Source organism: Lygodium microphyllum, chromosome 18 (assembly GCF_053477565.2).
Source record: "Lygodium microphyllum isolate KBCC chromosome 18, Lygodium_microphyllum_v1.1.10, whole genome shotgun sequence".
Taxonomy (NCBI): domain Eukaryota; kingdom Viridiplantae; phylum Streptophyta; class Polypodiopsida; order Schizaeales; family Lygodiaceae; genus Lygodium; species Lygodium microphyllum.
This window is the reverse complement of record NC_141152.1, coordinates 9,584,416-9,606,242: the sequence shown is the minus strand read 5'-3', so window position 1 is coordinate 9,606,242 and position 21,827 is coordinate 9,584,416. Positions and strand designations below refer to the sequence as shown.

At 41.2% G+C, this 21,827-nt stretch overlaps 1 protein-coding gene across 1 annotated transcript in view; it reads right to left on the bottom strand.

Moving 5' to 3' along the window:
• The window catches only part of LOC148020566 (uncharacterized), a 131,685-nt gene that overhangs the window by 7,383 nt on the left and 102,475 nt on the right, over positions 1 to 21,827 (bottom strand). Inside the window, exons 9-11 of the mRNA XM_087698341.1 lie at positions 11,860 to 11,934; positions 11,736 to 11,768; positions 11,555 to 11,635 (exon numbers count right to left, since the gene is read on the bottom strand). Coding sequence (XP_087554467.1) covers positions 11,555 to 11,635; positions 11,736 to 11,768; positions 11,860 to 11,934 — 189 coding nt within the window. The remainder of the gene's footprint in view (positions 1 to 11,554; positions 11,636 to 11,735; positions 11,769 to 11,859; positions 11,935 to 21,827) is intronic.

The window sequence follows — 21,827 nt, the reverse complement described above, 5'->3', positions numbered from 1 at the left end:
TTGGTTAAGCAAAAGTAACCAATGTTGTTTATAGTATGATGACTTTTGGAAATTCTAGTGTAGTATGTTTTTCTTCGGCGCATTTCAGTGTAATCGAGGATGATTGCAAGGATTTCAAGGGGAAAGTTTGTCACGAGGCCATGAAATTTGAATCCCTGGCTTAGCTTTTAATTAAAAGTTAATTAAATGTGCAAAGGTAACTTGCACATGTGAGGTCCAAGTTAATTATTTCATCATGACCCCCAAATATCAATTGATGCCAAAGGCAAATGTTGTAATAAGTTATGCATGGCAAATACAAGGTGGTATCTAATGTCAGATTTGGACCTAGACCAATTTATTGGCCACTAATGTCAATGGTGACATCATAGTTGCATTTGTACTACATACGAACTAGTTCATTCCGTAGGGTTTGTACCATATCGTATGGTACATATCCGTACAAATTCGTACCAAAAAATAGGCTATTTTTGGCCTATGAAGACTAGACCACACAATATCCTTATGTTTATTATCATAATTTCAAGTGTCTCTCTCTCTCTCTCTCTCTCTCTCTCTCTCTCTCTCTCTCACACACACACAAAAGAATGAAGAACCTCTTTGTCCATCCACTCTACACTTTGCCTTGTTGTATGATGTATTACATATACACTCCCATCTGTCTTCTAGTAGAGCATTGCACATGTTGTGCATGAAGTTTTACCTTGTTACCCTCATGTGTTCATACTATTAACTCAAGTGACATTGCTATTTCAGCTGTAAACATGTGTTCTATTATCTATAATCCAAAATAACCAAGTTGTTTGTTATTTTTTCGTACTAATATTATACTATACCTTATAAAATCATAAGGTACCAATTAGTACCGTATTTTATTGTATCGTACCATATCGTACATTTCGTACTTGATAACCCTTGGGTGACATAAGGAGACTATCTATTAATTAATTAATTAATGCTAGTATAAGAATCAATAACTGCTTGAGGATACTTGGGAGAAAAAATAGCCTAGCCAATCATATTCCCTAGTAAATTTATTTTTCTCGATAGTAAAATAATTATTAAATAAATTTTTAAAATTAACATATTAAAAAATAATTTCATCAGCTGAATAATGCTGGAAAATAGGATTACAAGACTACCACTTGGCAAAACTTGCCCATTCAAGTGGAAAAAACGGTTTTCGAGGTTGGTGGAAGTTTTTTCCAGCCTTTATGAGAGAAAGGGGGCTATTGGACAAGAAGAGGCTAGTAAACTATTCTATAACATTAGAGACCTACATGAAATTTGCAAATATTTGTTAAAAGGTGTATAATAGCAAGTGACAGCCCTAGAAGCCTTAGCCAAGTCATTTATTTTGCTTATATTGATAAATTTTAGCTAAACGGAAGAATTTTTCATAGCAAACAAGCAAATTCAAGTGCAACAACTAGCCATGCATTCATACAATCTAAACTAGGGCCAAAACACACAGGCGAAAGCAATTGGACGCTGGCAACATCCATTTTTTGCTCCCAAACTGATACTAACTACAAGTGGGGCTCTCCCGATCAAGATAGTAAATTGCAAGTGGTTTTGGCGAAGAAAATCAGAAATTTCTCTCTCTCCAGCATTCTCTATTATTCTCTAGCCATTTCTAAGTTGCCCTCAACATTTTGCAGCAGTTTGAGTCATCCAAGGAATAGATTTCAGTCAATCTCTACTAAAAACCCTCATTTACAGCAAAAATTAGGGTTTTGACAATTGTCTTGAAATGCGTGCTCAAAATTGAAGGCCTAAGACTTCAATTCCAGCAACTGAAATTGAAGAATTTGGGGAGATTCAAGAGGCCAACCAATCAATTTCAATTTGGCGCTAAATTTGTCTCACAAGGAGTAAAGTGAAGGTCAATTTCCTAAGTAAACCAAGGGGCAAATTGGTTTGAAGGCTTGCTTATCATTAATGACAGCAAGTAGAACTTGGATTAGCAAAGAAGATCAATGAATCTCATTTGTACTCCATCCATTTGTAATAAAAGATTAAAAAATACTGAAAGGGTGCTAGTTCTGGGGCCAAGAGTTTGTCCATTGTCCAAGATTTAGAAGCTAAAGTGTGCATTTCAATTTATGTGAATTAATTACTTCCTGTCATTACTATTAAATCAACTTATTACCACCATATTCAAGGGTAAGGGTTGGTTGCATATGTCAACATAGAATCAAATTGAAAGAAAATGCCAAGACAATTATGCGGAAGAGATACAGTATGAACCCAAACTATGTGAAGGAGGCAAAGGAAGAAATTGATAAGTTTCCTAGAGTGGGTTTCATCAAATCTATTAATGAAGTTACATGGTAGTCGCTAATAGTGGTTGTCCCGAAAAAAAATCAGAATATTCAGGTTTTTATGGATTATAGAAAGTTGAATATTTTGTACGTATACACATTGTAAAGAAATACTTTGATATAGAAACACATAGCAATCATACAACAAAGCAGAGATTGATAAAAGAACATAGTTAGGGTTAGGGTACTCAGAAACAATTAACACAGAAAATAACTGAAGTGACATAACTACGGAATATACAATGCTCATGCAACAAACACACCGTGCAGTGAATGAATATTGAACCTCGAACTCCTGTATCTCAAAAGGGCAAGAAGACTGATGATAGCAAGGAAGAGAAAAAAGAGAGTCAACCTAAGAAGAGCAATGTCAAAATTGAAGAGGTGAATGTAGACACTTACGATAGTGACAGTGGGAAAGACATACTCTTTGTCTCTTCACACTTTGGTTCACATGCTTTACTTACAGATACAGATGATGAAATGCATACCTGGATTCTCGATTTAGGTGCTTCCTTTCATGCCACCCCTCATCATGAGTGGTTCTCTAACTATATAGGGGGTCGACATGGTGTTATCCATCTTGGGGAACAATGCATGTGACATTGCAGGTATTGACAGTTTGCAGTTGTAGTTTCAATATGGTTCCGTCTTCACACTTCGGCATGTATGGCATGTACCTCAACCCAAGAAGAGCTTGATTAGCACAGGGTAGCTAGATGACGATGGATTTCATATCACCTTTGGTGATGGGAAGTGGAAGATCTGTAAGGGATCTAGAGTGATTGGCAGAGGTTGTAAAAGTGATATCTTGTATCATCTCCATGTATCTAGTGTGAGTCATCATATTGTTGTCGTGGCCATGTAACCAAGTGTTTCTTTGTGGCATGGCCAATTGGGACACATGAGTCAAATTGGAACGAAAGTGCTCTCCTGTTTGGGATACTTGCCTTGTCTTCGTTATGCTGATTTTGAGCATTGTAATCATTGTGTTTATGGTAAACATACACAGACGTCTCATAAAAAGTCTCTTTCGCTGAAATCTTCTCCTTTAGAGTTAGTACATTCCAATGTATATCAGATGCCAAGATTATCTCTAGGGAGAAAGAAATATTTTGTCACCTTTGTTGATGATACTACACGGAAGGTAAGAATTCATCCTATTCGTAGCAAGGATGAAGTGCTTGACAAGTTTAAAATTTATTGACATTGGTTGAAAATCAGACTGATAAGACACTTAAGTGTCTTCGCTCTGACAATGGTTGGGGATTATGTGTCCAAGGCCTTTCAGGCATTTTGCGACAGCAAAGGGATAAAGAGGGAGTTCACTGCCCCTCATAATCCGCCCGAAAATGGCGTTGTAGAGTGTATGAATCGGACCATACAATATAAGGTCCATACAATGTTGTCTCATGATGCATTACCCCATGGTTTTTAGGCAGAGGCTATTATGACAACCGTACACTTGATTAATCAGTCACCAAACAGGTCTTTGGGAGGGTGGCGGGAGGGGGAGGAGAGGGGAGTTCCCCAAGAAGCGTGGTCGGGCAAGCCACCTTCATATGCTCACCTGAAAGTGTTTGGCTACAAGCATTTTGTGCACATTCGTAAAAAAAACGCAGCAAACTTAAGCGAAAGTCCCGCAAATGCATTTTCCTAGGATATGGTGACGAGGGTGAAATGGGGTATAGATTATGGGATGCCGAGAAAAGGAAAGTAGTACGCAGCAATGATGTTATCTTCCAGGAAAATCGCATGCATAAACAGGCCGAAAGAACTGAGGAGGTCCGTAGGGTTGTATTCCGGAAAGAAATATCTTTTGGACAGCAAAATGTACCCACTGTACAACAAAAAATACCTGCTGTAAATGAACCTGTAAATGTAGATAATGCTGGAAATGATCAGCCAGCTATTGCCCATGATAATGAGCCACTATATGTGCAGGAATAGCTAGGACAGCAAGTTGTTAATGCTAATTTGCAGGCTGAAATGCCAGGACAACAAGCTGAAAATGCTCAACAGCCAGCAAACAATGATCATTGGGTTAGGAGATCATCTAGGGCTACTAGATAACCTAACAGATTCATTCTTGGTACAAACAATGTGGCTGATTATGTCATGTTAACAGACTGGTGAACCGTCTTGCTTCAAGGACGCAATGAACAGACAGGACAGCGACAAATGGTATAAAACCCTATTGTCAGAAATGGAATAAAGCCATGTTGTCAAAAATGGAATCTCTTGAGAAAAATGACACTTGGGACCTGGTGCAGTTGACTAAAGGGATACATGTCCTCACATTGCCTTTGCACTGGGAGTGATTAGCAAATACATGGCAAACCCTAGTAAAAAGAATTGGGAAGTAGTGAAAGGTATTATAAGATACCTCAAAGGTACAAAGAATTTATGCATCTACTTTGGAAAGCAGAAGGCATCTGTTGTTGGTTTTACGGATACACACTATGCAAGTCATGCGGATTGCAAAAAGTCCACTTTTGGATATGTATTTACCTTCACAAGAGGAGCAGTCTCTTGGATCTCTAGGCTACAAAAGTGTGTTGCATTGTCTACTATAGAGGTAGAGTATGTGGTTGCCACTAAGGCATGCAAGGAGGCTTTATGGCTTTCATATCTGGTGGGAGAGCTTGGCATTACAGAGTTACATGTTCTCCATTGTGATAGTCAAAGTGCTATCATGCTAGCACGAAATCCCGTATTTCATGCAAAGACGAACAACATACAGGTGAAGTACCACTTCATTAGAGATGTACTTGACAACAAGAGCATTGAGCTTGTCAAAGTGTATACAAATGACAATCCTGCAGACTTTCTCATGAAGGTTCTTCCAGCAGAGGGTTTGCTCATTGCCGACAGATAATGGGAGTTGGATAGATATATGTATTTCAGCTTTCTACATACCTAGCTGATTCTTTTCTCCTCTTAAGGCACATTGCCTTTAGGTGGGAGGTTGTTGGGAATAAAGCCCTCGTGCCTTTTATATATATATATATATATATATATATATATATATATATATATATATATATATATATATATATATATATATATATATCTCTCTAAAAACCTAAAGTGGTACACTCGTCATTGTACCCAAAAATCGTATTCACTCTCCTGACTATTCTGCATTCTATCTCTCTTACTCTCTCTGCTGCTAGTAAACACTGCGTGTCTCGATCTTCGCGCCCTCTGAGCTCGACATGTTGTGTACATTATGATTTCTTTGCATCTAGGGTCTTCTCAAACAGGACAATATCTATTCTCACCACTCCATTGTAGTTCCACATCATTAATCCCAGCCATGTCTCGCAAGCCATGTATCGTCATGTGTGCTACTTTATAAAGATCATATGATTATCTCTATCAACTATCCACTTGCTGCATTATTGCCTCTGTAATCTTTGTCATATACTCGCAGCAGCGTGCACCTTCAGTTGGTGTGAGATCATCCTCTAGGTAGATCTACTCTCCCTTGAGAACCTCTCTCTTAGAGAGGAAAGATCTCCTTGTCTCCAAGTCCTTCAAACGTGAGGTCAATGGTTTTACTTTTGTCGATTCCTATCCTACACATGAGGCTCCTACGACCATACATTTATCTTATATCCCCATATTTTGACATAGAGCTTGATCATGTTTTAGGGGCCAAGTGTGTCTTCTCCTCCTTCCACACCACCACCCAAACATGTAGTGTCCATACTTTCTCTTCTTTCTCCTCCTCCTCCATGGCAACATTCAAAAGTCATCTTTGTTTGGTGGTTGTGCTTTTCTTATTTACTATGCTCTCAAATCAATTTTAGTGTCTCCCCCACATCCACTTGTGTGCATTCATCCCATAGAGGCTAGAGGGCTGCAGTGCTCCATCTAAAATTTAAGAAGACCTATGACAAGAGAGACTTGTACTTCTTCAAAGGTGCCATGGTCCGGTTGGCTCTCCTCAACAATCTACCAGCACTATCTCAAATAGCTTGGCCAACAACTAAGTGATTATAAGGGGAAGATACGTGCAAAGTTCCACTTGGAGAGATTTGTCAAACAAGACTGCCCCTTTGCTTCTTACCTCTTCCTACACTTTGTGGAGGTGATGTTCTATTTTCTCCAATCAAGAGTTAATGGCCAACAAACTTCTCGTCCAACAGGGTCTTCAAGAATGCAAGCCTCTAAAATGGAAATTCAATACGGCACTGCCCATATTACCCAACTCATCCTTTCTTGATAGCCTGCTACACATTTGGGAGAGTTTGTGGAAGCAACCCTTTACCTTCTTGGGGTGGATCTCCAGGCTATCACATCCATTGATTCCTCACCCATTGATTCCCCAACCCATTGATTCCCAGAGATACCTAGGATCTATGGGTTCTTCCTAGTTCTGGGCTTCGGATGTTTTAGCCATGGCTTGATGGCTAGGCCTTCGTATATCTTCTCGCATGGAGTAACAGAGATTGTGGCTTCCCTCACAAGGTTGAGTTCCAGGTACTATCATCTCATCATGTCTACTATTCTTCACTATAGGTCACCTTACAAGTGGAATATTAGGATTTCACGGTTGATCTTCTTCTCTCTCACTCCTCTTTTTTGCTCCTTTTTGGGCCTAAGAGAAGGTGTTTAGAAACCAAGTCATTCGGTAATTTTTTCTCCTTTGTTCCTATTTTGATTTCCATTTACAACCCCAAAAAGGCTTTCTAGGTGCAACTTGAGAGAGATTGCAACCATCCGAGAGACTTTAGTGGGTGCCACTCGAGAGAGTTGTGGCACCACTCCAAACAATCCCTCATTTAATATCCCACACATTCATTCCTTTTGACACTCTATCACTCTCTTCCATATTCTTCACTCCTTTCTCCAACCTCTCCACTAATGTTCACACCCTATGAAACCAGCCTTCCTCCTCATATAGGGTGATAAATAATATGACTAAGCACAATTTACAGCAATTAACAAATTCACAAAACTGAATTGCAGACTTTACCATATAATCTTGGACATTGGACACCCTACTGGCTCCAAAACTAGCGTCCCTTTTGGTATTTATTTAACTTAATTGAAGAAGAAGTTGATGTACAATGGGATTCTCCCAATCCCTTTCGGTATTCCAACTCCCCCTTGCTATCCAAAATGACCAGCAAGTCTTCAATCTGATTTGCCCCTTGATTCGGGCAGTCAATTGACTTTCACCTACTTTGGCAGAGATGGAAAATGCCCCAAATTCATTGATTTGTTAGTCTCTCCCCCCGAATTTGACTGAAAACAACCTATTGAATCCAAGTCTTGGAGACTCCAACTTCTGCCCAACTTCTGCCAAGCTTCCGAAGGCTACTATTGAACCCTAATTTCTATTGAACCCTAATCTCACCCTCTGGTGATCTCAATGCTGTAATCTTCCGAACAAGGCTATAGAAAGGCTAGGAGATGAGAGAGAATGCTAAGGAGAGAGAAAATTCAGACTTTCTTTGCAAAGAACTGAAGAAAATCAATCATTTACTGCTGCTGCACTGTCTCAACAGCTTGTAGATGCAAAGAATTGAAGAAAATCAATCATTTACTACTGTTGCCTTGTCTCAACAACTTATAGATGTTGTCACCTGCTGTTGATTGGCCTTCTCTTGCCCCTGGCTGCCTCAGAAGGTCCTCCAATGGTGATCTCAATGCTATAATCTTCCGTAAAAGGTTGTAGAAAGGTTGGGAGATAAGAGAGAATGCTGAGGGGAGAGAAAATTCAGACTTTTTTCGCGAAGAACTGAAGAAAATCTATCATTTACTGTTGCTGCATTCTCTCAACAGCTTATAGATGCAAAGAACTGAGAAAATCAGTCATTTACTATTGTTGCCTTGTCTCAATAGCCTCTAGATGCTGTCACCTCCTGTTGATTGGTCTTCTCCTGCCCCTGGCTACCTCAAAAGGTCCTCCAATGGCTGTAAATCAAACTAGCATCATCTCCTCCCTCACTCTTGTAGGCTAAATACACTAAAAATGCCTCTCTCCAGCCTCTAAAGACGTTTTTCAATCTTGCATGGAAATTTTTGACAAGTGATAATCTTTTCAAATGGTTTTTCCACCATTATCCATAATTAAATATTTATTATCAATCTTTAAATATTGAAAGTTAATCCAATAATTATTTTGGTGCCTTGAAAAACAGTTTAACTGGCCAATAATTTAATTGGCTAGACAACTTCCATTCCTGAGTGTCTCTGGATCATCTTTGACCATCAGATTGGCGTTAGATACAATTAAATGCCACTTTTCTAGTATCACTAACAATTGACACTTAAGGCCAAATGAATTACCTAAGCCAACAACAACTGAGGATGGTTTGCCAAGGTATCCTCTTCCTTCCATTTGGCATCCATTGGCGAATAATTCTAAAATTTCACCGAGTATCTCCTCAAAACTTTACCTTTGACATTTCTTTCCTTATGTCTCAAGATATCCTCTAGCACATCGCCATGAAAAGGCCTCGACAAATTGACATGAAAGGCATTGTGTACCCGCAAATGTGAAGGTAATTTCACCCGATATGCCACAATTGCGGATCTCTCAACAGCTTGTAGATGCAAAGAACTGAAAAAATCAATCATTTACTATTGTTGCCTTGTCTCGACAGCCTATAGATGGTGTCACGTGTTGTTGATTGGTCTTCTCCTGCCCCAAGCTGCCTCAAAAGGTCTTCCAATCGATACAAATCAGACCAGCATCATCTCCTCCCTCACTCTTGTATGCTGAATTCACTAAAAATGCCTCTCTCCAGTCTCTAAAGACATTTTTCAGTCTTGCATAGGCATTTTTGACAAGTGACAACCTTCCCAAATGGTTTTTCCAACATTATCCATAATTAAATATTAATTTTCAGTCCTTGAATACTTAAAATTAATCTAACAATTATTTCGATGTCTTGAAAAATAGTTTAACTGACCAATAATTAAATTGGCTAGACAACTTTCATTCCCAAGTGTCTCTGCGTCATCTTTGATCATCAAATTGGTGTTAGATACCATAAAACACCACTTCCTTAGTGTCACCAACTAACACTTATGGCCAAATGAATGACCTAGGTCAACAATTGGCACCAAATACCACCAAGTACCTGTGCGGCATAGCTTGCAACAATTTTTGCCATTGACATCCCATGATTTTCTCGGGTCCCACGCTCGTAAATTTACTCTAATCCCAATTACGCCTCACATGTGCAACATTCACTTAACCATGTGATTAAAAATTAATCCATATGTTAAGTGGGGTTTTAAAAATACATGTCCTCATGACACCCTACGAGGAGGATATTGCAAGCTTTAGTTGTAGGCCATGCATTCGCCTAACCTATCAAACCATCATATACTCTTTTACAAGAGTAGCTATAGAAGCCAATTGCTTGCATGCATATCCACTTACTTTCCTTGAAGCTGAAGATATAGGCCCAATATGGATCCCAACTCTTCTTCTTTGCCTCTTAATAAGCATAGAGACAACATCTTTAACATCTTGCCATACAGTTTCCAATCCATGATTCTTCTACATCCATTTCCACCTAGCGTTTCACACCCTACATCATTTGGCATCAGCCCTCCTCACCTGGCATCATCATTAGGCTTGCATTTGCAGCAGTTTCAAGCCGTCTACAGCAAGTTACACGATCTTTATAAGCCCTACATCAGATACCTCCGTTTTTGTATTTACTTCATTCCTAAAGGGCTGGCTCCCTAGCAGTTGCCTGTCTACAGCTACTTACATGGAGAGATCTTCATTAGATATTCTTGTGTTTTCTTCTCTAGTTGGCTGCCCAACAGTCGCCTTGATAGTAGCCATCATCTTGGAGAGATTTCAGCATATCCTTCATCTTTGACGCCTCTTGAGGACTGTGTTTCTCTCCCTCTACTGCTGCCCTTCATGTTCCAATGTCTATTCCAACATTCCACTGCCCAAAGGACTGTATTTCTCTCCCTCCATAGAGTAGCCCTTTCCCTCGTCATCAACACCTCTACCCAAAGGACTGTGTTCCTTCATAGTGCGAATTTCTAAATTTCTTCTAGGTGCTGCCATGTAATCAGCCAAGACACTGCAGTCATCTTCAGAGCTTTTGCTCTATTGTATCAGCTAGATTTATTCAGCATGATTCAATAATTCATCATTCATCATATTCTTCTTCTATGTTTTCTTTTAGTTTCTTCTTCTCTCAGTGCTTGCCATACACTCATGTTTCTCCCTACAAACCCTACAGTCTCTTCGATATGGCATGAGTGCGTAACACTAGCTGTCACACTATTTTGGCGGGGGGGCCCCGAAGCCTATTGTTTTGGTGTATTCCCTTGGAGTTGGTTTTAAGTCCTCAAAAAGAACAATATGCAACAAGGGAGTTGGTTTTAAGTCCTCAAAAAGAACAATATGCAAGGTTTTTGACTGGGGTACAAGAGCTTGTTGCTCTAGCTTCAGGTTTTTCACTGCCTGCATGGAGAAAAATATGTGCACTGTTCCTGCACAGCACACAGCAGGGGGGAAGATCAATTAGCAACAGGGGCATACCATGTCACAGTTCACAATCTTCTTCTTGAGTGTGAACTGTTACCTAACTGTTTCATTAAAACTTAATGGCACTAGTGAGGCACAATATAGTGACTCTAGGATGTAGACACCCAACCCACTACCATCTTGCATACCAAAGTTAGGTAACAGACACAGGGCTAAACAAAGGATCTTCTACTGCCCATTCAGAAACTACAAACCATCCACTCCCTGCCACAGTGAAATTTCAGACATCCACCATAGTAAATGATACACACCTCTAAAAATACCATAAACATAGCTATCCACTTGCTACAACAGCGAAATTTCAGGCATCCATAGTAACACTAAATATACAGAATGACCCCTTCAAAAATTATGATAATTATTTTATTTTAATGTCCCCTATCAAACACTGAAAGTGCAAACTGTGCCACTTCTGTCAAGAAACTCATGGCTGTACTGCTCTTTCTGACTCTGAAGGTTGGAAAGAATCTTTGCTAAACAGGATGCAAGAGACAATGACTGAATTAGAGTACAAAACACAAGGAAGAAAGTAGAGATTAGATAGGAAGGAATGCTAGTCAGAATGCTGACAAATGACAGCATGGGGCAAGTTAATGAGAAGAATAGTCAACCAAGTCTGATTTCCTTAAGGCTTCTCTAAACAGAAGACACAGTCATCAAACACAGGCATTGACATGTGCTAGTTTCAAACCTGTAAACTTTCACGCTGTTGAAAATTCTGCATAACCTCCACAAAGTCACACAAATATTTGACTCCTGAATTGGCTACATCCTGTAGTTGCCAGTAACACATAAAAAAAACAAATGTCAAAAACTGATAAAGATGCACCTACTGTACCTTGATTTTATGTTTATGTGCTTCAAAAACTCACTTGCTTGTTTTCAATGCTATCAATTTTTGAGCCCTGTTTGGACAAGAGAAGCATTGTAATCAGAATAATAAGGGACACAAGAACTGGAACCTGAAACTAAGTTGCATATGCCAAAACATTTTACCAAAGCTTGTACAATCTTTTGGACAGTCTCAATCTCAAGGCCATATCGTGCTAAATCTCCGCGTAACTCAAGGACCTGTTCAAGGAATGGTCAGGCTTTCAACTAGAGAACTAAAGCACCATACAACATAGTGACTACACCATTGATTTACCACTCTACAAATTCATACTGCCAAAAACAGTAAAAAGGTTATACATGCATGATTGTAGAATTGACATTTTTTTTTCTGGAGATTCTATTAATGACACCTCAGAGGAACACGTCTCCTTGGCTATAGTGCCAGACTATATCAGGAGCTAGGTGAAAAACCATGTCATAATCCAATGTCCACATGAAACCATTTATCCTCCTCATCAGCTCAAAACCATCTCCCATGAAAATATAAATGATCTCTATCAAAATCCAGGAAAAGTGTCATGGGACCTGAAGCTTTTACTTATTTCTTCAGAGCAATTAAGTTCTGCAGATGAGAGGTGCACACGTGAATGGAAGTTACATTGTGGACACAATATTGCACAAACCCTCGCTTGGGTAGTGTGGGTATTGGCAGTTGTGCTGGACGTGTACCACCGGTTGCCTAGTGCCAAATCTTGGCCCAAGACATTAAATGTACCCTTGGAAATAACTTTTGATGTGATGAGGGTTAGATAATTTTAAACAATTAATGCTTTGGACAAAGATTAATGAAAGTTTGAACACTTTCAGGTTCAAGGGACTTAGGATCTTTAAATGAGGATGGGCAGGGCCAAGGGAATTTTGATTTCAACAAATATTATTTGCTCGAAATTCAGTCTCTAGAGGCTGAGTATGCATGGGCAGGTTTGCCACTTGGCACAAGGAGGGCGAACATTCCATGCTTGCAAGGCTGGGCAGCATGTGGAGAGCAATTCTGGGTAGTTGCAGGTGAGAGAGAGTGCATTCTAGCTGGGTGACTGCTGCTGTTAGGATTTTGACAGCAATGGAAGATCAATTCTGAACTGCTGACAGCATTTCTGCTCCATCTGGCACCAGGCGACAGCAATTGAGGCCTCGGAGATAGCAGCAACCTAATTTTGGGGCTGTTGGACAGCAGGCTACTGCTGTTGGGGATCCATCTCTGCCCAGAATTAAAGAAATCTCTTCCTCCTCAGCAAAATCTGAATAATCTCAGCCCTGATTTGCTGTTTCAGACCTAATTACTGTACTAATTAGGGTTCTACCAGCTGTCTTGGGATGTGTGCATGAAGAAATCAGTCATGCATGAAGCCCTTCTGCTGTAAATTGGAGACATTACAGCGGATTTGAAGACAGTTACATGCAAGGATTGAAGACCAAATTTGGCACCACCAGCACTCTAAATCAAGGGGCAAGTTGGGGAAACTGCTGCTGGTCATTTGGGGCAGCTAGATGTTCCAGATTTTGTGGTAGATTGTACTTAGTCAATAAAGGAAGTTGAAAACTCTAGGAGGTATTCCTTGAGTTTATGGCAGGGCCTTCTATCTTCTCAAGGATCCGGCCATTGTCTTGGTTGTATACAAGAACTTGGGATAGAAACTTAAAAAATACTATAAGAGGCACCAATTTTCGGGCCAATCAATGTTGGTTCTCTTGTGAATCAGTAAAGTGTGAATTTAACTTTTTCATAAATTAGTTGCTTGCTGTAAATTAAGTTCATCGCCACTTTCTCCATGAAGCAAGGTTGGTTTCAAAGAGTCTCTATAGTGGAAACATTGTGAAGGTCAATAGCATGACTACGTCTCACATTCCAAATAAACCAAGCAATGATACTAACAATCAGCTCCCATCTGTGACAATGCCCCCAAGTCCACTATGCATGCAAGTAATTTGGAGAGGGGATCCTTTTCAAACGCTAGCCAGTGATAAAAAAAGATTCACTCCACTCAACATCTTGGCCTCTAGCTCTAACCCAAGCTCAGTTGATATCATAGTTTGTGTTGTGCCATAAAGAACTATCCTCAAGGCTCTTCTCCGTAGACCTAAAATATGTTAGGGGTAAAGGCACCTGTGCCTAGCTGCCCATGTACTACTACATTGACAATACTGCATACCTATACACTGCAAGTGGCGGGTATCCATCACTATCACTTCATTCTTTATTCTTTCAATGGCATTTGAATAAACGGAAAGGCGGTCACACATTGTGACTGTTGGAATTCCCACCTTAAGGCTTATTCTAGGGCTTCCTTAGGACCTATTGGAGCTCCCCTTGTGCCACATTCAACTCAGCAATGGCAGCTGAAATGACCAGCAACTCAACATGAATTGTGCCAATTCGTTGGGCTCTATCTCTGATCAGCCTGGTCATCATCTTCAGCTCCTAAGCACTCTTGGACATTAACTTGGTGTTGTACTCAGCATTTTGGGACTGAGTTTAGGCATCATATGAAGCTCCTAAGATCAGCCATTGTCTCATAGTTTATGACAGTTTGCTGTAGCCTGTAATACAGTTCAAGGCAGCACTTATCTCATTGTTTGGAGGTCACTTATGCTTCCCAGAATGTCTATTTGATGTCGAATCACTTGGAGATGCTCGATACATGTATTAAGATGCCTCTTGGATAGGTTTGAGCTTTATTTGTTCACTTTGAAGCAGGGTTCTTTGTTGTATATACAATGGACAATAAGTATTTCACTTGAAAGCTTTATGCATTGAACGCTTATATGCTTCTCAGATCCGACATATGCTAATGTACATCCTTGGTACTGATGTATCGGCCTGGACATGTCTATGGTGACATTTAAGGCTCCATTTTGAGCCACATTGGAAGTTTTGACGCCTTGGTTTTATGCTTTCATTGCTTTCGTTCTTACCATTACGGGCTTGAAGAATACATATTCAGTTTTATACTTTCACATATATGCTCTATGGAACTTGGATGTTTGGATGTCATTTCACATGTTGTTTTCAGCTTTGCTTGCTCATTTGGCATTTGACTTTTGCTTTAATGGGAGCTACTCGGCTTTGTGTATTCACATTGACACTTGGATGTACTACAGAGCATTTGGTTTATACAGTTGAGCTTGAGCTTATCACAATAAGACAATGGGACTCATTGTGACATGAACATGCTCTCTTAATATTTAATGGATGCAGTTACCCTATTAAGGACTGATTTGATCTTTTAGCTTCGACCTAGTACTTACGTCTGTCAGGGTGTTGTCAATGGTATTTATATGCTTCTAGGTCATGTATTGAGCTTTTGCTTGGTGGGTTATGAATCTAGCAATTCTCTTCATTTACCCTTGACACTTACCCTATACATGATGTCTATGCCTATTGCATATATGGTTTTTGACACACTGTAGTTGTGACAATCTTCAATGCCAATTGTTCTCGGCTTCTTCCTTCTTGGTTGCTTACAATTGCGTGTTGGCATATTGTTGCAATTTATTACAACAGCCCCTCATTTCAATTTTATGCATTCTATTTTAGGGCAGTTACATGGACTTAACAATCTTTTGCTTACAGATTGTGGACAGCTCATTACTTTGGCAATATCTCGTCTCCCACTACAATCATTTTATCAATCTCTAAGCAAGTTCACTACAATGTTGTAATTGGAAATCAAACTACATACAAGCTTTGGACACAGAATAAGAATCTTTATAACAAGCGGAGTCTTGCATCTCCAATGTATTGGCTGAAACACTTGATGGATCTCTGCATGAAGGAAGGGACTTCTATGTCTGCACACTTAAATGAGTTTCACTTCATCATCAGCCATTTAGGTTCATAGGAGATTGAGTTCAAGCATACTTTGCATCCTTTATTTTTGCCTAGCACTCTACCTGAGTCATGGGACACTTTCCATATGGCTCTATGTGTACTCAGGATGGGCTGAAATTAAAGCATGTTGAGAGTGCCCTCTTGATAGAAGAGGTGAACAAAAAGAATGTGAATGCTTCCCGTACGTCGCATGCATTGATTGTGAGAGGCCAACAGGATGGAAATGGCCATAGTAGATATTCTAACAAGTCTCAATCTGAAACATTATTTGTTGAGGATTGATTTCACAGTGCATCAAACTTTGTGGTACTTTCTAACACAAACAAAGTTATCAAAGAAGCATATAAGACGGGAAAATTTTCTGTCTATATTTCATTTTTAGATTGTACATATTTATGGTAAAAAGAATGTTGTGGCTTATGCATTGTCACATAAGCCACAAATTTCAGCCATCACCATGGTTTATCACATTGAGTTGGATGCCATGAAAGAGCAATATGTTGTTCATTCAGACTTAGCTAATGTTTATGAACAGCTCTGCACATGAACACTTTGTGCTAAGAGATGGATTTCTAATGATGCATAGATGACTGTACCACAAAGCAATTAAGGCCTAGGGTTATCACTGGACGCCATGCTCTTCTGTATGCAAGACACAGAGGTATTGATGCCACGATCAAGGCAGTGGAGCATTTCTTTTATTGGCTAGCCGCGCAGTACCCATTGTAACTCAACCATCCATGGCATCCAACAACTCCCCCACCGCCAAAAACAACAGCTCCCCCTCCCCCCACCCTCCAGTTGCTCCCTCCATCTGCAACAACTTTCCCCCCTCAGGTAGCACCACAACATGATTGGTAGTTTTTCAGAAGGGACACATAATGGAAACCTCTGGTCAGATGTCGGCGCATTCAGCGAGTGCCCCCCAGTCAAACACCTTGCGAGTCGTCCTCTCTAAGGAGCAGCTCTTAGCCATCCAGGCTACAGAGCTAGAGCTAAAGGAAACAGTGATCTATCGTCAGGTAGTAGGATATTCCCCAGCCAGGGCCTAGCTTCAGGACTCGCTCCACTCCATGCTGCGCATCGTCACAGCGTAGATCATGGAGGCGGTTCTAATGGGCTAAGGGATCTTCATGGTTCGGCTCGGCTCGGCAAATGCAACTCGTGAGTTACTAGCCAGTTCACCCTATGCATCCACAAAGGGGGTCATATAAATGGTCTCTTGGTACAGTGGCTTCACAGTGGAGGCATTTGCACTCCACAATAAGTTTCTTCAACACCCAATCACCCTTCTCTTTCCCGGCTTGGCGATAGAGTATTGCCAATTGATGGAAGACTTTGGACGGCTCGTCAGCACTAACCTTCCCGCGCCTTTCGCGGACGCAGTGACAGCCGCAGGAGTCCCAAAGGTATGGGTGGCAGTGAAAGAAGTCAAGAATATCCCACACTTCCTAGAGATTGAGGCAAGCGGACACACCTTTAAGCAACATGCCATTGTGACTCGGCAACTAGGACAGTGCCTGCGTTGCCATGACTTTGAACACCAGGTAACAAAGTGTACACGCTTCGATGCTAGGGCGGCTCCGCCAACAGGCCCGCAAGTGGATGCGAACGGTTTCACACGAGTACAGAGACAACAGAAAGGGAGATGGTAGGGGGGGGCCCCAGGGAGCTCCTCAAGCATAGCCACGGCAAGGAGCTGGAGAGCATGCATTCCCCCCCCCCCCCACAGAGCACCACGCGACCCCCCTCTCCTCACCGTGGCGGACATCAACCAGAGGGCAGGAACCGAGGTCCCTCATCTTAGCATTATCTTTCGATTTCCCCCCACAGTGGAAAGTGTCAATAGATGTGATTGAGTGGCCCCTGGCATAGACGGCCCATTTCTACCAGTGTACAGAGTCTCGCCTCTTAGCCTGGTTGATTGATGCCCTGGTGGTACTACCAGGCACATCCATCACCCCCATGGTCCCCGACCAAGGGCTACCATGGGGGAATGGCGTTCACCATCCATCACCCCCATGGTCCGATGGAGGGCTACCATGGGGAAAAGGAGTTCACCATCCAGGCTGGCAACGAAGCGTATCCGCATGCCTCATAGCTCCTCTTCTTCGTCTACAGCTTCCACGCCGAGCAGATGCTTGTTCGGTTAGTCACATGTCTCTCCATGAGTTTACACCTTGCATCCTAGAATGTGAATAGCCTCCACTATAGTGGGACACGTGGTTCCAAGAAGTTGATTGTTCCGCAGGAGCTGCAACTTGCCTCTACCAATCGATTGACATCTTACTTCTACAAGAGCACAAGCTCACTCCCACCCAGGCTCATAGGGTAGGGAAGGTACTCCGAGGCAGCTCGCACACTTGCTCCCGGCGGCGTATCTACCTCTATTGGCTCGAGTCTCCACCCCTGTGTACGAGACCAAGGGACAATAGTAGCAGGGAGGGTTCTATGGATCAAATTGGATATTTGGAACTCCTGCCTTGGAATCGTCAATGTCTATGCCCCTACTCAGGTAAGGGCCCGCAATAGGTTTTGGGTGGAAATCGTGGATGGACTCCCAAAGGTGGACTCTTGGATCGTTGGAGGAGACTTCAACAACCTGGTGCCTTTAGAAGACCAACAGGGCAAAGGCAGAAACCACTAGGGCATAACTGGGGAGCAGGAAGAGGCATGGGAGGTCTTCATACTGCCAGTAGGAGCATCCGATACCTAGAGAGATCCTGCCTTGCATAGAAGGGACAGGTCGCTGGATTTCTCTTGGGGATACAAGCGGCTAGGTGGTGTCTTGCTAGAGCGCTTCGGCAGGTTTTATGTGGGAGAGTGCGGATACTCTCACAGAGGCCAGATTGGGCAGTTAGCGGGCACCACGTTGTCCGATCATTGCCCAATTCTCCTGACACTTGATCCTCCAGCATTTGCCCTTGACACACGATCCTGTCGGATCCCGAACTCGACCTATAGGAGGGAGGTGACAAGACAGATTGAGTAGATTTGGACCAGGGAGTGGGGCAGGAGGGACCAGATCGCACAGGAGGTTACAGAGGTCCTAGCCCAATCGAGCAATATCTGCCAAGAGGCAGCCATACAGGCCAGGCAGCAAAGCTAGAAGAAGGAGAGAGCACTTCAACAGGACCTTGCAGCCACGCAGAGATTATTACAGGAGGCACTAGGGGATCCCACCCTCCACGCACAGGAGGTGCACACGCGAGCAACCATTGCTGGCCTTGAGGACAGGCGCTTGGAGTTCTCTTTCTATACCTCAGCAGCTTTTTGGACGTGTAAAGGGGACACGATGTGTAGGGAGTTTTTCTAGGTGCACCAACCTTGCACCTTAGGAGAGCAGATACACAGCCTTCGAGATCAGCATGAGAGGAGTCGTTCTAGCCCAGACAAGGTGATGGAGATTGCCACCGACTACTACAATCGCCTATTCCAACAGGGGACAGCCTCAACTAGAGGATAACAATGCAGACAGCAAGTCTGGGCTCACATCCCGTCCCTCGTCATAGAGGAGATGGGATGCTCCGTCCTAGCCCCCTTCACAAAGAAGGAACTAGAGGAGGCATTCCATACACAGGACGAGCAGAAATGCCCAGGAGAGGATGGCCTCTCTATTTTTTTCCAAAGTAATATAATTAGCCACTTTTTATTTGGAAAAAAAAAGCATGATATGCAAAAGATATCAAGTTTGTTGCAGCCCTTGCCTATTCCAGATAGGCCTTGGCAGATCATTGCAATGGACTTTACTTTTTAGCTTCGTAAAACACCTACAATGAATGATGGGATATAGACTATCATTTGCAGATTTAGCAAACAAGCCCATTTCATTCCAGTGAGGAAGAAAATAAAGGCCAATCATATGGCACAATTGTTTTTACTGCACATCTTTACGTATCATGGTATGCCAAAGTTGATCATTAGTGATTAAGAACAAGGGATGGCAAGCTTATTTTGAAAGGGGTTGTTTGAGAATATAAGTACCACACTGAAATTCTCATCATCCTTCCATCCATAGAGAGATGGTCAATCTAAGGAAGCAAATTTCACAGTGTTAGATCTTTTGACGTGCTATGTTTCAAACCATAAGACACAATGGGAGCAGTATTTGCCCTTGGTTGAGTTTGCTTACAACAACACAGTGCATAGTTCTACGAGCAAAGCAAAAGAGGGCAGCTGATTGCCACAAACGTGCTTTGCAATTTGAGATAGTGATTATATATTGCTCTGTTTTGAAAAGGCAAGGTTGAAAAAGATGAAAGGAAGAGAAAGATTTGTCTCCAAAGTTGAGTATGAGATACTATGGACCAATTCAAGTGTTGGAGAAGATCAACAATGTGACATATCGACTAAAATTACCTCCACATTCGCAAATACACAATGCCTTTAATGACAATTTGTTAAGGCCTTTTCATGGTGATGTGCCAAAGAATATGTCTGCTGAAAATCAGCCTAAGGTTGAGAAGCTAGATGAGATTCTAGTACCCGAGTAAACTTTGACACATAAGGAAAGAAAGGTCAAAGGTAAAGTTTCGAGGAGATACTTGGTGAAATTTCCAAATTATTCGCCAATGGACGCCAATGGACGCCAAATGGAAGGAAGAGGATGACTTGGTAAACCATCCTCAATTGTTGCAACTTTACCTAGATGCCTTTTAGTTAGAGCGGACTTTAGTACGGGCTCCATAAGGTTCAGCAAAGCAAGGGTTTGGAGTATTGCGTGATGCTCTAAGGGGAAGATAGCACTTCCACTCCTCCAGTTATGGACAGCTCTCGTATGTAGTGAATCTCGAATGTATTTAGCATGCATCCAAGGTATTGCGCTTACAGTATATTTGCCATGAGGTCACTACTTAGGTTACTAGTCACTGTGAGATGTATACAGATGAGTATGAGTTTCACCCGGGCGGCACTGAAACTATAATTTTGTATAAGCTTATGATCAATTTGGCATGAATTTTGTCTCAATTTTGGGACAAATTTTCTAATCAGTTTGAGCTCAATTTTTTGATCAGCTTTAGAGTCGTTTATAGTCACTTTTGGAATCACTTTTGCATTAGTTTTTGCATTGATTGCAAGTCCGCTTTTGCAATGAGTTTGTCATCAATTTGAAGTCACATTTGCAGCAGTTTCTAATTAGTTCTCAGATCAGCAAGTTATCAGTGGCTAAAACATCAATGGCATCATAATATATGTTGTTGTCCATGGAACCAAATGTAAACCAGATCAGCAATTTTCAATGATTTACATCTAGTTCCATGGACAACAACATATATTATGATGCCATTGATGTGCTAAAACATCAATGGCATCATAATATATGTTGTTGTCCATGGAACCAGATGTAAACCAGATCAGCAATTTTCAATGGTTTACATCTGGTTCCATGGCCAACAACATATATTATGATGCCATTGATGTTTTAGCCATGGTTTATGCTTGGTTCTACTATGCTATGGTTCGGCTTTGCCAAATGAGTTGAGTTCATGAGAAATAGACATGTCACATGATAATTTGACAGTGTTTCTAAGATTCTTTGTGAGTCTTATGCTATGTTATGATTGACTGGTAATTTTCAGCATGTGTTGGACATATGGAATGGTTCAGAAATAGTGCACAATGTTGTGTTAACTATGATGCCTTGTTGAAATTCTAGTCCTCTATTTTGCTTTTGATGCGTTTGGCAGTGCAATCGAGGACTATGGTAAGGATTTTAAGGGGGAGGGCTATCATGACAACATGTATTTTTGAAACCTCACTTTACATGTGGATTAATTTTTTATCACGTGGTTAAGAAAATGTTACACATGTGAGGTGTAACTCGGATTAGAGTAAATTTACGAGCTCGAGACTCCAGGAAATCATAGGATATCAAAGGCAAAAGTTGCTATAAGTTGTGTGGCATGCCACACATGTACTTGGTGTAATCTGGTGCCAGTTATTGGGCTAGGTCATTCATTTGTCCATAAATGTCAATTGGTGACACTGCGGAAGTGGCGTTTAATGGTACCTAAGGCCAATCTAATGGTTAAAGATGGCGCAGAGACACTCGAGAATGCAAGTTGCCTAGCCAATTAAATTATTAGCCAGTTAAACTATTTTTCAAGGCACCTAAATAGATATTAGATTAATTTTCACTATTTAAAGACTTAAAATTAATATTTGATTATGAATAATGCTGAAAATTTCATTTGGAAAGGTTGCCACTTGTCAAAAATGCCCATGCAAGACTTGAAAACGT